A 15,325-nucleotide genomic window follows, 5' to 3' on the forward strand; every position below is an offset into this window, starting at 1 on the left:
TAGAAAGAAAGCTGCTACTGAGCAACTCCTAAACCATTTGGTCCTGGGAAGGTTCTAGATGGATTGTCAAGTCCAGGACCAGATTAACCCACCTAGGCAAACATACACCTCTCCCAGCCTGCTGTGGAGGGAAGGCCTGGGGGGGGGGGGGGGAAGAGCAAGCCCACGATATATTCAGCCTGCAGTGGTGGCTCCTGTCCCAGGGTGCTGGGCCTGGCTCCCCACTCAGGGCACTGAGACCTGGTCAAGAGGTCATAGCACTGCTCAGCTTTCACCTGGCTGCCCCATCATCATAGGAGGGGGGGTCGGGGACAGCTGAGCCAAACTTGAGTGACGCTGTGACCCCGCATGCCTGGTTGCAACACCACACCCCCAGATTTGGTCCAGCCCAGGGCCTCCCCTCCACATCAGCCAGGATTAGGGTTGTGGGGTCAGGGTGGAGTGTGTATATACCCCTAATGGGGAGTCACAAAAAAGGACAAAAACTGCAGCTAGTTGGCCTGGGAACCACAGAGGTAAACCATAAAAAACCTGAGACTAGAACCCTCATCCTTTAGCTTCATCACCACAATATTCTATCACTGGACTTCAGAGAAAACATCTTTTACAATACAGTATAGGAATCTTCTGCTCTTTCTGAAATTTAACCAGCTAGTGGGTGGAAGACTTCTTACAAAAGTATAGCCAATACATTTCAATAAACAATTGTGTAACAAAAGTACAATTGGTAGAATAGCTTCTTCAATTACAGTTCATACATGAGTTAGAGGAGTTTTAACTGTATAGAAACAGTTAATTGTGTAGAAAGGAAAAGCTGCTTTTAAGCTCGTGGTATTGAATGAAATGTTAGGTAGAAACAAAATTTCAAGACTACATTTTTAAGACCTATAACTAAAAGCAGTTTGACTAATTCTCCTCAAACATTAGAGAAAAATTCTCCTTAGCCTTCAGTGTAAATGGCAATTGTGGGGCCAAACCAATTTTGTTAGCCAAAGCTATAGGGGTGGGAGGTGTCAAAATAGGCCTTTATAATAGCTCATGACTGTATCCTTAAACATGACCTACAAACAACTTAAAGGGTGGCTTGTGTCTTTGTGTGTGTTTCATTATTAATAGGAATGTCAAAAGTCTCATCTTCCCTGATTTGCTGGAGGACCTCTTGATATCTCCATATGTTTACTATGAGCTGACACGCCACACTCTAACTGAAGGACTAAGGATATGGAATATTTAAACAAAGCCTTCCTTTATACCAATGCTCACTAGTCTTTGACCTTAACCAGGCAGTTCCCCCCCCCCGCCACAAAAAAAAGTTTGAACAATACACCTAAAAATATTTCGCCTCTCAAATGTACAGCTTCCATTCCCTTTGCTCTAGTTTTGTCATCATTTCACTAGCTCTCCAGTCGCCACAGAAGTTCCCAATGTAGAACAGAGCTGAATGTAAAAAAACAAAACTTTCAGGACTTCTTACATACCCCAAACAAAAAAGGGTACAACTCCATTTTTGGCCCTTTAATAGTCACCTTTAATTTTGAAGGGAATACACTCTCTCCATAATGGCTCCTGACTATTGCAACCTTCACTATGGACAAAATACTGTCCCTCATAAATCATATTCAAGGAAGAAAGTTTAAATCAGTAAAATAGTTTTTACAAATATCTGGAGTTTATTACTAACCTACAAAGTGTATGCTCTTGAATTGTTTTGCTCATAACTTAAGCAAACACTGCATAAGAATTATAAGTACCTTGTTGCTCTTCCTCCTCTTCACTAGATGAGGCCAAATAAGCTTGGAAATCCATGTCAAGAAGTTCATCTTTTTTAAAATTTCTGTGTAGCGAAGTTATTCTTTCATGATCTGTCTCATCCCATGTAATATCTACCTTTAGAAAAAAACATAAAATGTAAATGGTAAAGCTTAAGTTTTTGCCCAGAGTGCAGTTTGTAATACTTCCTATTACAAGTTTAACAAGAGAAAAATAAACAAAAACAACAAAGAAAAAAAAAATCAAAGGGTATCACTGAAATTTCATTTCAAAAGGCCACTGACTTTTAGGGAACAGGATTTTATGCATTTAAGAACCATTTAAATCTTAACTAAGGAGCTGCTACCAAGCATCTCCATAAAATCAAGTAGCTATAAACAATAATTAATAATTTAATTACAACATATTTTCGTCTAATGTACCTTACGCATAGTATTTAGTTTCTTCTAGTGTTCCCTATATGCCCAAAATTTCAATGAGTTTTAGCTATCTGGAAAGTCTGCTCTTGCATTAATAAGATCATTTGTGATAAAACAGGCAAGAAGTGGTGCTACATTTCTTAAAATACCCAGGTCAGTCCAATTAACATTTTCTTTTAAATAATCAAATTTCATTCTGTATTCAAACTGAAAGTGGGGTAAATTTAAGGATGATAAACACTACTCTTCATTTATAACAATGAGGTTGAATCTGTTTAAAAAGTGCGAAACTCAGTCTTAACTATAGTCATAATCTATACCTCTGTAACATACACATACAATATCTATTTGATGTCTACATCTCTACAATCATGAGTATATGCAGGGATCCTTTTTCCACTATCACCAGTGTCACCAATCCATTATTTACATATCTTATATAAACCAAGAAAAACAAAGCTCAACAAATTACGAAGGGTTACAGAAACACTGTTAAGATACCTTTGATGTTCCCATAGCAGCAGATGTGAAGTACTTTGGTTTATATGCAGCTCCATCCACTTCTGAGGCTATGTCCTTTGGCTCATCATCAAATGTAACATCATCTGGAATAAATCTTAAAGGCAAAGAAGATGTCTTGTTATTCAAACACATATTGTGATGTTTCAAAAGAACAAACAGTTATAGGCTCTGCTTCTCTCTAATTAAATCCTTGCACATTAATACAGAAGAATTTGCTAGGATAAGAAGTGGATAAGCCCAAAGAGAGCAACATACAGGGAAAGGATAAAAAACATAGCACACAAGTTAATATTTGCAATTTGCACTGTACATTCAATTTCCACATCCTCTGTATTTTATAAAATATTGTGGAAAAGGTAAGAAATTAATTTTTGAAAAGAATTAAATTTAAGAAGTTAAATTGATTACTTAGAATTTTTAATATTTTTAATATGGCCAGTGTAGGCATGGAATGCTTCCAACAGGTATGATTTGTAAGTAAACTATAAATCATTAAAACAGGATAGATTAGAGACCCTAGGATGCATTTTTTTTTTTTTTTTTGGCCAGTAGTAGCTACATGTGCAAACAACACTGATTAAAAAATGGAAGTGAACAAGTTAAAAATATCAAGTATGAGTGGGATTATTAAAATAACCCTAAATATATCACTGGACGTATTTGTGTTTTTCCTGGAAGATCAAGACACAGAATATGTACAACATAATGTTTAAGGAGACAGAATCTCTCAACTTTGCTTCTTAATTCTCATATTCTGACCACAGCATTTTTGAGACGAGAGGAAAACACCTTTATAAAAACTAACCTCACTTTTCTAAGCACTATCTGCTCTTTCAGGATAGATCTACTAGAACAGTTCTGATTATTTTCAATATTGTCACAAATTAGGGAAGAAAAATCAAGCAATTTTGAAGACAAGTGGAAGTCAGTATGAAGCTGTGAAATTCTAAAGGGACATCTTAAAAATCAAAAAGCGGTCTGAAAATTGTTTAAATACCATTTTTACAAGATGCTTATATCTAGAGAATATTTTTCCCCTTTCAGTTAGCCAACTTCGTGCATTTGACTGAACTTGGTGTAAAGACAATTTTGTTGTTTCCCATGTTGTGTAGGTCAATGAGAAACATTGTTTAAAAATAGAAAATACGATCGTAAAGTCACAACTATTAACTGTGGGACCTCATGTGTATTTTTAGTGCCTGAAACTATTTAACCACATTTTAAAAAACTGAGTAGGGTTCAAGTTGATTATGTCCCTTGAAATGCAACTGCCTAACGATGAAAGCTACCCAGTGCACCTCCCAAAACATCTACTTTTCTAATTTAATAAGTTAAGCAGAAGAAAAAGAAAAAGGCTTTGGGGATTCTCAAACAGGTTCCTCTGCTGTAAGACAAGATCTTTCTAGGATGTGAAAGTTTCATTAACAGGAACAGGTTAAAGTGAGATCTACAACCTATCCTGAAAGATGATCCTTTACTCTCACAGATCTTGGGAGACAGACCTGTCCTCGCTTACAGACAACCCCCCAACCTAAAGCAAATACTCACCAGCAACCACACATCACTGAACAAAAACACTGACCCAGGAACCTATCCTTGTAACAAAGCCCGATGCCAACTCTGTCCACATATCTATTCAAGTGACATCATCATAGGGCCTAATCACATCAGCCATACCATCAGGGGCTCGTTCACCTGCACATCTACCAATGTGATATATGCCATCATGTGCCAGCAATGCCCCTCTGCCATGTACATTGGCCAAACCGGACAGTCTCTACGCAAAAGAATTAATGGACACAAATCTGACATCAGGAATCATAATACTCAAAAACCAGTGGGAGAACACTTTAACCTGTCTGGCCATTCTATGACAGACCTGCGGGTGGCTATCTTAAAACAGAAAAACTTCAAAAACAGACTCCAACGAGAGACTGCTGAGCTGGAATTGATATGCAAACTAGACACAATCAACTCAGGGCTAAATAGGGATTGGGAATGGCTGAGCCATTACAAACATTGAATCTATCTCCCCTTGTAAGTATTCTCACACTTGCTTCTTATCAAACTGTCTGTACTTGGCTACCTTGATTATCACTTCAAAAGTTTTTTTTCTCTTACTTAATTGGCCTCTCAGAGTTGGTAAGACAACTCCCACCTGTTCATGCTCTCTGTATGTGTGTGTGTGTGTATATATATATATATATATATATATATATATATATATATATCCTCAATATATGTTTCACTCTATATGCATCCAAAGAAGTGGGTTGTAGCCCACGAAAGCTTATGCTCTAATAAATTTGTTAGTCTCTAAGGTGCCACAAGTACTCCTGTTCTTTTTGCGGATACAGACTAACACGGCTGCTACTCTGAAACCTGCATTATTCTTCTAATTTAAAACTTCCTTTAAATTTTTGTTAAAAACAAACAAACAAAAAAACCACCATTTGCTGTACCTGAGATCTACAAAAGAACAGCTACTTTCAAATTCCAGTCCATCACACTCCTCATAAATTTTATTGGCTGTTTCAGGAGAATCACATTCTACCACTGCATAGAAGTATTTCAGTCGTTTGAACTGATAATCCCTTAGTTTTTCCCTATAAATCCTACAAAAGAGAAGACAACATCCAAATAACTTTTGTTAAAACAATGAAACAAAGTTGCAACTTCAGAAATACTTTGCAAACTTAACTTCTTAAAACCATATATTACCAACACATGGGCCTGACTTTGCAAAAAGATCAGATCTTATGTTACATAGAGTCCCACCAACTTCTATGGGACTCTGGACAGGTATGCATAATGGTTTAACTGCATGGATGCCATTCCAAGACTGGAGTCAAAATCAGGATATTGTATTGAAGAAACATTTTCCTCAGTGCTGATTAGTTAACATGTGATAGGACTAAGCCTCTTCTTGATAACGTAGGTACAAATTTTGGCAGCAAAAAAGTCTTTCCTTGTGCTTGCTTGAGAATCAAGTTTTAGAGAAGTATGCTGTGCATTAACTACTCCAATTTTCTCTGCTGTTTACCATTGTGACAACTCCTAAGAGCATTAAATATGAGTTTAAATTTGCTAATCTGGGAAAATTCTCCAGTTCATAAATAAGTGCACTTTCTGCATTTTCAATTTAATTGTATCCCATTTCTGTAACTCAGTCATTATGATTTTACTCTTCAGTATGGGATATCACCATCTAGTGGTGAAAAGTAACTCACACAGTCCCACTACATTTTCCAGTGTCTTTTACTCAAAATGAGCTATTTGCATAAACTAATCTCTATCTACAGATATAGACATGCACAATGTATGAAAAAACATTTTTAAAATAATTAAGATTTTATGGTATTATTTGCAAAAACCATCTTCACCACACAAACTTCTTAGCTATTTGCTAAGTGGCTAGAAAAACATTGCACTTGATTAAATACTAAGGTATCACTATGTAAGATGCTGAATGTTTTCTGTTAGGAGCTAAGTCCTCAAGGTGGAAACATGTCAAAACTGTCTTTTTGATCAGTTCTTACTTTGATCTAGCATGTAAAGGTTAAAAGGTAGATTTAAGTTTTAGCAAGCTACACTCAAATGCTGCAAGCTGACCCATGCAGATGAACCTCTGCACCCATGTGTATTCCCATGGCCTGCATGGAACAATTTACACAACTGGGGCCTTAAGTTTTATGGCGCAACAAATTTATTCAATTATATGATGTCAATATGAGTCAGATTCAATTAAAAACACCATTTGAAAAACTAGAAAGGTGGAGAAGCATTAAAAAAAGGGTACTTAATACCAATCTTTCTCTGTGGCATCCTCTGGAAGACTTAATAGTTCTACAGGTCCTTGCAGCTCCTCCTCTTTCAATCTCTGCTTTCCAAACTCTGAAGGATAAATCTACAAATATACCAAACAAACAAAGCTTAAAAGCAAATTGAAAAGGTGAAGTGTAAAGCAAAAAAAAAAAAAAAAATCTATCAAGCCAGGAGTTCTGAGCATCACTTTTTTTTTCCCCCAGTGAGAAAACAACATAAAAAGATCCCATCCTGAAAACACTTACACATGTGCTTAAAAATTAAGCATACAAATAGTTTCAGTGACTTCAATATGACTACATGTAGGAAAAAAAGGTACGCAACCATATAACTGCGTTCAAATTAAATTGATGTACAAATACATAAAAACAATATTAACTTGCGATTATAGAATTAATGTTCAGCGCTGAAATAATTAAAGTGACACAATCAATTTGGAATCAATTGCCAAAAAAGAAAAATGAACAATGAAACACTTTAATTACTATACTTGAGCTCAATTTCCCTGCCACTTTTTGCAGTTATACTGTCTAAGGCCCTGATCCTGAGAGCTGATCCATTCAGGCAAAACTTTATACTCTTCCACAGAACCTTACACAGAAATTGATTGGACTCCACTCAGGTTCAGGGGTCTAACTATGCAGCTCAAGTTGTAGGATTCGAGTCATATTTGTTTTACACTCTTTTTTTTTTCCAATGTGTTAAAGACTCATACAAAAAAGGGGAAACTGACTAAACAATAGAAGCAGTGGAACAGAATACAAAGTAATCAAGCTAAAAAAAAATTAGAAAGATACTTCTCTATAATCCATCATTTACAGTACTCAGTAGGAACAAAAAGACAGACAGAAGAGTACTTAGATTATGGGACGTTTATATGAGAGAGCATCAAGTGCCCAGTTAATTTATCTCATTCAATTTATTATGTAAAGAATAGTAGAACTTTGCCAATTCTTTTGGTAGCAAACAAATGCATTTGGTAGAGAGAGTGTAAAAACCCTTGAACAAAGAGCACAAACAACCCTTACACTATCACAAAACCAAACAAAATACAGAAGACCAAAGCTGCTCAGACCACCTAACTTTCAGCTCTCTAAATCCAACCTCTTATTATATATATTTCTACTCTTGTATGTAGAGAAATACTCCTCAAGAGGAATTCATGTAATGGATTTTATGTAGTAAATGCTCAGATGAAAACAATCTTTAAACACTGTAGCTATTTCACTCACACATCTTTGTAACATCAATCTTCTGGTCCAGGGTAACTTAATAGATTTCATGGTTATGAAAAAATATCTTTACGCAATGACTAGTCAATGCAATGTTACATGAGTAATTGTGTTTTGAAAAAATGGAATCAATTCAATTGTAATTGAAAGTTTGGGACAAAGAACATTTATTTTTAGCAGTAGCTTGAGTGCCAGAGACACTATTCCTATGTATCAGAAAACAATACACTATTTCACCGTAAAAAGCCTGAACAGAGTTACTGGGTTAGTTATAAATACTGGTGATGTTGCTGAAATACTATTTCCCTCATAAGAAATCTATAACTAGAATTGGGAGAAAAATTTGCACATCCACCCTGGCTGTGCATTTTCAGGTGAACTAGGTTTGTAGCTTACTTAAAATGCGAAGTTAGAGCTACAGTGCATTTTATACATACATATATATACACATACATACACACACACAGTTTTTGTAGTATAAATTACTCATTTAGTGACAATACAGCTCTGTTTCTGTATATTACATACAAAACTACATTAAAAGGTTGCAAAGTCAAGCACTCAAAAGTTAGGAAATGCCAAAATTAAGGTTGCCTGTGTATATGCATTGGGATTGTCTAATTATACGATCACATTCCCCGCCCCCACAGAACCTACACTTTGTTCTTTTTAACAAGGTCAAAATATATTTTTGCCTAGCCTCATTCTCAGAAATGGCCAAACCATTTTGGCTGAAATTTTCCAAAAAAGGTCAGCCTGAGGCAGACACCCAGCATAAAAAATTTCAACTCAAATGGATTAAGTTTGGCAAAGTTACAAGTACTGTAACTGAAAACAGGGTCTTATAATGGGAAGCACTGGGCAGCCAAGATTTTAGATGGTGCTACCAGCCTCACCTATAACACAGGATAGAATTTTAGAGAATCTACTGTATGAACTAAGGGAAATTAAGCATTTAAACTTTATGCTGCTTTTGCACATAGGACTTGATTCTATTCCTTTTAGCGTCAATGGAAGTGTTGCCATAAAATTCAATGGGAACAGGACTGAGACCAATGTCACATACACAAATTAAGCTGTGTCAGTTTATCATCCCCACACGAATACCCATCAATGGAAGGGAGAGTGTGGAGCTATAGCCTACATTTATTTTATAAAGGACCAATACAAATCAATTGAATGGGGCGGGGGGAAAGGAAGTCAGCAGGAGGAATGGGGAAGAAAAGCAACTTGCTGGAATCAAAATACGCTTTTATCTTTATTTTCAAATAGTTCTTACCTTTACAGAAAATATAACACCCCCTTTGGGTATGAAAGAATTAAGCAAAGCCAGTAGGTCTTTAGCCTTCAGCCTATCCCAGTCCATGTTGCAAACTGCCAATCTACTTGTTATCTACATTGAGGAAGAAGGCAAAAATATATTAATTGTAATAAGATTTTGGGTGCTGATTGCTGAGAGGAAACATCTTATTTTCCAGTTACTATCCTTTGATGAAGTCACACTGTGTTGAACTTTAGAGAACAACATGAGAATGACATCTCCCACAACACTTGATATCACTGACGCTTCCATGGTTCTTAAGCAGTGACTACACAGCAAACAGAAACGTTCAATAAACGGGCTTTACTATTTTTCAAACATAAAATGTGCTCTATAGATTCCTTCCTGACAAGAGTTGACAGCAACAGGTCCCCCTGAAGTAATGTTGGAAAAAAGTTTAACTGCTAGCGCAGAAGGGACAACATTATTTTCAGCACCATTACAGAAAGCATGACTTTGAGTTTGATTAGCCGCAGAGGCACCAGGGATGTCTGTCTGCATTTGATGACAGACAACATTACAAAACAAATTTGAAAGGTTGCCTTTGGAACAATAACTTTTTAAAAAATAAAACCTTAAAATCTGATAAATGGCCTAGAACAGTGGCTCTCAACCTTTCCAGACTACTATACCCCTTTCAGGAGTCTGATTTGTCTCACATACCCCCAAATTACACCTCTCTTAAAAACTACTTGCGTACACAATCAGACATAAAAATACAAAAGTGTCACAGCACACTGTTATTGAAAAATTACTTACTTTCTAATTTTTACCATATAATTATAAAATAAATCAATTGGAATATAAATATTTCAGTGTATAGTATATCGAGCAGTATAAACAAATCATTGTCGGTATGAAATTTTAGTTTGTACTGACCTCACTAATACTTTTTATGAAAACTAGGCAAATACCTGGATGAGTTGATGTACCCACTGGAAGACCTCTGTGTACCCACAGGAGTACATGTACCCATAGTTGAGAACCACTGGCCTAGAGAAGGCCTCCCAACACTTACCAGAGAAAGCTTCCAGCACACTAATGGTGAACAGAGTTTTAAACTCTGTTGAAATAAGTTTCAGAGGTCATAATCGAACAACAGGAAACCCTCCTTCCAGCAAAGGACCAAGAGCACTATCATCGAGAGATGCAGAAATTAACTGAACTGATGCATCTCGCATTAGCACTAAATTGCTCACTTATAGGCAGCCAACGTGTAATTGTTTCAAGCAAAGGAATACTACAAACTAATAAGTAATTAGTAGGGCTGTCGATTAATCTCAGTTAATGCCTGTGATTAACTGAAAACAAAATTAACTTGTTAATTCTTTTAATGGTGTTAATCACATGCATCTGGGCAGGGAGGGAGGCATCAGCTGTGGATGGACCTGACAGTGTCTGGTCAGGCGCAGTAACCCAATCCGCCTCCGGACAGCAGGGAGGGGAGAGAAGAGGAAAGTGGCTCCTATCCCAGCTCTGGCAGAGAGGTAGGGATCCTGACCCTGCCATACCCCAGTGCCTCCCCCCCCAGCCCCGTACCATGCCCCAATGCCCCTGGCCGCCCCCTTGCTCAGGGGACCAACCCTCTGTGGCCGTCCCCTCACTCTGGAGACCAACACACACACACACACACACAGTCCCACACCATGCTCCAATGCCTCCGCTGGCCCCTCAGTCTGGGAACTGATCCCACCCTTGGCATGCCCCTCGCTCCGGGGACTGACCCTGCACCACCCTTGGCATGCCCCTCGCTCCGGGGACTGACCCCACCACCACACCGTGCCCCAATGCCCCTGACCAGCCCCTCACTCGAGGGGCACCCCATAGAGAGCAGGGGCCTGGCAAGTTCAGCCTCCCAGCATCAGCCTCTCCTCCCCTGCTGCATGCCCAGTCCCTGAGGTAAAATCCACTCACCCTTGCAAACGAGGTGCGCTCAGCTGAAAGGAGCCCGCCTCACTCATTAAGGAGAGCCTAGCAAGTTCAGTACCAGAAACCACGCTTCCAGAGGCAGCAGCAAGATACCTCCCTCACCCTCCTCCTGCACAAGTCATTGCCTGCTCCCCCACCGCTGTAACCCCCTGTCCTCCCAGACACTCCTCCTGCACAAGTCATTGCTTACCCCCGAATGCAGATTTCTAAGATCAAACTCTCTTCCTCTTTGGACAGGAGGCAAGCCTGGTAAGCTCAGAAACCCAATACAACAGGAGCAGCATCAAGAATTCACCCTTCTCCTGCGCAACTCACACCCCTCTCATCTCTAGAATACTGATTTTTTGAGATAAAAAAAATCTTACCCCTTCAATAAGACAAGGCTCCTCTAAAGGAGACATACTAAATAGTATAAATAATAAATAGGGCTGTTGATTAATCGCAGTTAACTCATGCGATTAACTCAAAAAAATTTATCGCAATGAATTGCACTTTTAATCACACTGTTAAGCAATAGAATGCCAACTGAAATTTATTAAATATTTTTGGATGTTTGTCTACATTTTCAAATATATTGATTTCAATTACAACACAGAATACAAAGTGTACAGTGCTCACTTCTTATTTTTATTACAAATATTTGCACTGTAAAAATTATAAACAAAAGAAATAGTATTTTTCAATTCACCTCATACAAGTGCAGTTATGTATCCAAAAAAACCCTACATTTGTAAGTTGCACTTTCATGATAAAGAGATTGCACTATCGTATTTGTATGAGGTGAACTGAAATACCTTTTTTTTTTTTTACAGTACAAATATTTGTAATAAAAAATAGTCATATAAAGTGAGCACTATACACTTTGTATTCTGTGTTGTAATTTAAATCAATGTATTTGAAAATGTAGTACACACCCAAAATATTTAAATAAATGGCATTCTATTAACAGTGCGATTAATCGCAATTAATTTAATTGCTTGATAGCCCTAGTAATTAGCTACAAAAATGTTGCCACTCTATTCGATTGATCTGTTACAGTCATTTCATAACAATTTTTCCACTCACAGAAATATCCTCTAGTCTATTCTGTATACTATACTATCACTGACTATTCCAAAATGTTACCTCATCTGCACGGGGAGCATCTGTATGCAGTTCTCTCCAGGCATGCTCGATCTCTGGCTCCTTTGGAAATATTTCAGACATATCATCTTCCTCTTCATCTTCAGAACTGGTTTCAATATTTCCTTTCCCCCTAGCCAGATCAGGCCCACTGTCACTTTCATCTTCTTCTGAATCATCATCACTATCTTCCTCTCCTGTTTCTCCGTCATCTTCCGACTCCTCTTCCTCTCCTGTTTCTCCGTCATCTTCTGACTCCTCTTCCTCTCCTGTTTCTCCATCATCTTTGGATTCTGCATAATCAAAATAGTATTCATTTTTAGAAATTTCATCTAACTGGCTTTTGCTGATGTTACTTTATTCATATGCAATAGCAGCTTTATTCACTGAAAAGGTAAATATCAGATTTAACATTATTTATATGTGTATGCTGTTCCATAAGTGTGAATGGTGCTTTATGTAGAAAATGATAACTTGGTTCCTGTTGCAAGAAGCTTACAGTCTAAGTTATTACTATGTTATGATTGTTTCTTTTTTTAAAATATATTTTTATATAGCTGTATTATTTTATATAAAATCTATGACAGCTGGAGAGATTACATCAGACAAAAGGGGAAAAGAATACCCCAAAAGACTGAGTCATTACAGATGGAGTTACTTGGATTTCAACACTCCAATTAATTAAATCTGAACACTGAATTAAACAGAAATATTGTGACCCAAGAAGCTCTTAATGGCAACGGACAAGGGGCTGCAGAAATCTCCTGATTCTGGTATGTATATTCTGGTTCACCAAAGAACGTCACAGTGTCTTAAATTGTCTATGCCTGGTAATTCTGTGAGTGTTCTGTAGATAAGAAGCTAGATGTTGCAGGGAACACCCCGAGGACTTGGGACTTAATGTGTACTATCTCAACCCACACAGAGAGGATGCAGCCTGCAGAGGCCTAGAAGGCAGTGCTTGTGTTGCAAGAGGCTGGTGGACTCAGGGAGTTGATCCACAGCAGGCATAGACAAAGGCAGGTGATGGTGAGATGGTTCAGGACCCCAGATATCTCTGGGGAGCATCACAAAAATTATGATAAAGTTATGATACAACAGGATTCTGAGATTCTGTACTAAACTAGCTGAGATGTAGTTGTATCTTTCCTCATCTGAACAGAATCAGAATTTCTGAACAGTGTCTCAAAGACCCAGTACTCCTGTGATAAATGGGGGGGGGGGGAGGGAGGGGGAAGAGGGAGCTCCCTTTTATGGACACCCAGACAGCCAGTTAGCTATAAAACACCGTAACTGTTCTCTCCTTGCTTTACCTATAAACGGTTAACAAGTCCACAGGTAAAGGGAAGTGAGTGGGCACCTGACCAAAAGAGCCAATGGGAGGACTAGAACTTTTTAAAATTGGGAAAAAAGCTTTCCCTTTGTGTCTGTTGTTGTTCTCCGGGAAAGAGGGGAGCAGGGCAGCAGTTATGCTGTGAGAAGCTTTAAAACCAGGTATGAAAAAGCATCAAATCATACCCTCAACCCTACTTATCTGAAACCCCAAATATGTAAGTCATCAGGGAATGTCTAGGAAGATGTGATTAGGGTTATTTCTTTTATTTCTTATTGCCTTGTGGACTCCTCTGTGCTAACCCCAGATGCTTTTGTTTTGCTTGTAACCTTTAAGCTGAACCTCAAGAGAGCTATCTTGATGCTTAATTTTTGTAATTGTTTCTTTTAAGGTCTAGCAAAAAGCCTAAGTTCCAAATGTATTTCCTTTCTTTTTGGGTTTAATAAAATTTACCTTTTTTAAGAACAGGATTGGATTGAAGAGGGCTTCATTCTCCCTGATTGAACAAACCTCCTTATCTCCAGACTGATTCTTGCCTGTATATTTATACCTGCCTCTGGAAATTTCCATTACATGCGTCTGACGAAGTGGGTATTCACCCACGAAAGCTTATGCTCCAATACATCTGTTAGTCTTTAAGGTGCCACAGGACTCTTTGTTGCTTTTGACAGAATTGGATTTGTGTGTCCCTACAAGGTTTGTGCATATGTTGTTTAATTAACTGGTGGCAACAGTTGATTTCCTTTGCTTTCTTTCTCAGCTCTTCCCGGGAAGGGGGGATGAAAGGGCTTGAGGGTACCTCACAGGAAGGAATTCCCAAGTGTTCCTCCTTCCTGGGTTCTCAAAAGAGGTGGTTGTTTTTTTTGCACTTGGGTGGTGGCAGCATCTACCCATCCAAGGTCAGAGAGAAGCTGTGACCTTGGGAATTTAATAAATCCTTGCAGGCCCCCACCTTTTGCACTCAAAGTGCCAGAGTGGGGAATCAGCATTGACAACTCCTAAAGGAGATTCTCCCTTAACTCAAGTGATGGGTGGGCATCTGTGCTTCTGAAGCAGAAGAATCGAATTCTATCCTGCTACAACTACAAAGCAACATGGCTACAGGGTGCACATAGCGACAACTAGGGTGACCAGATGAGATGAAGAAAATATCGGGACATGGGGGGGGGGGGGGGGGTTTTCCCGCGGGAAGAGAAAAAAAAAAAAAAAAGGTGAGTGCTGCCAGCGGAGTGAAATATCGGGACAGCCACCCAAATATCGAGACGGTCCCACTTTTATTGGGAGGTCTGGTCACCCTAGTGACAACCACAATCTTTGGTGGCTACAGAGATGTTACAACATATTGCTACTTCATTAAGACAATTATAATTCAAAGTTTGAACACGTGAAAATCAACAGTCCTGCCCACTCATCCTTTCTAGTAACAGTATGAACGTTATTTCATTCTAGTATGTTTTTTGCCAAAAAATTTAAAAGCATATCACATCTTCAATCTCAGACTTTTGAATCAAGAAGCATTTAACTGCTTTACTATTTAGTACCAAATATACAATTTGTTCCAAAATGCTTTGAATATTTTAAATTTTTCCTTCCTCAAGTCTCAACATCAGGATAGTTTTAATCCTAAATAAGAGAACACACGTATTTATACACAGGACATTACACCAAAACTGCATCATCAATTTCAAGTTCTGAAATAAGATTGCAGCAATTAAAAATGATTCTGACAATACTAAGTACACTATAGAAACATACACATTTTCTATATTTTTTTTAAAGTATGCTTTTCCCCTTTCTTAGTGCAATGAAATAATAATCTATACCAGTACTCTTTTGAAACAGCATTCTTCCC

At 38.1% G+C, this 15,325-nt stretch overlaps 1 protein-coding gene across 2 annotated transcripts in view; it reads right to left on the bottom strand.

The window, feature by feature from the left end:
- ESF1 (ESF1 nucleolar pre-rRNA processing protein homolog) overlaps positions 1-15,325 on the bottom strand; it is a 60,778-nt gene that overhangs the window by 42,671 nt on the left and 2,782 nt on the right. For both annotated transcript variants that reach the window (XM_024193844.2, XM_029911912.1), the window contains exons 3-8: positions 12,144-12,433; positions 9,048-9,161; positions 6,518-6,618; positions 5,174-5,326; positions 2,691-2,805; positions 1,752-1,887 (exon numbers count right to left, since the gene is read on the bottom strand). In XM_024193844.2, the coding sequence (XP_024049612.1) occupies positions 1,752-1,887; positions 2,691-2,805; positions 5,174-5,326; positions 6,518-6,618; positions 9,048-9,161; positions 12,144-12,433 (909 nt within the window). The remainder of the gene's footprint in view (positions 1-1,751; positions 1,888-2,690; positions 2,806-5,173; positions 5,327-6,517; positions 6,619-9,047; positions 9,162-12,143; positions 12,434-15,325) is intronic.

This window comes from Terrapene carolina, unplaced genomic scaffold, assembly GCF_002925995.2.
Source record: "Terrapene carolina triunguis isolate 2854851 unplaced genomic scaffold, T_m_triunguis-2.0 Scaffold132, whole genome shotgun sequence".
In the NCBI taxonomy this organism is placed as follows: Eukaryota; Metazoa; Chordata; order Testudines; family Emydidae; genus Terrapene; species Terrapene triunguis.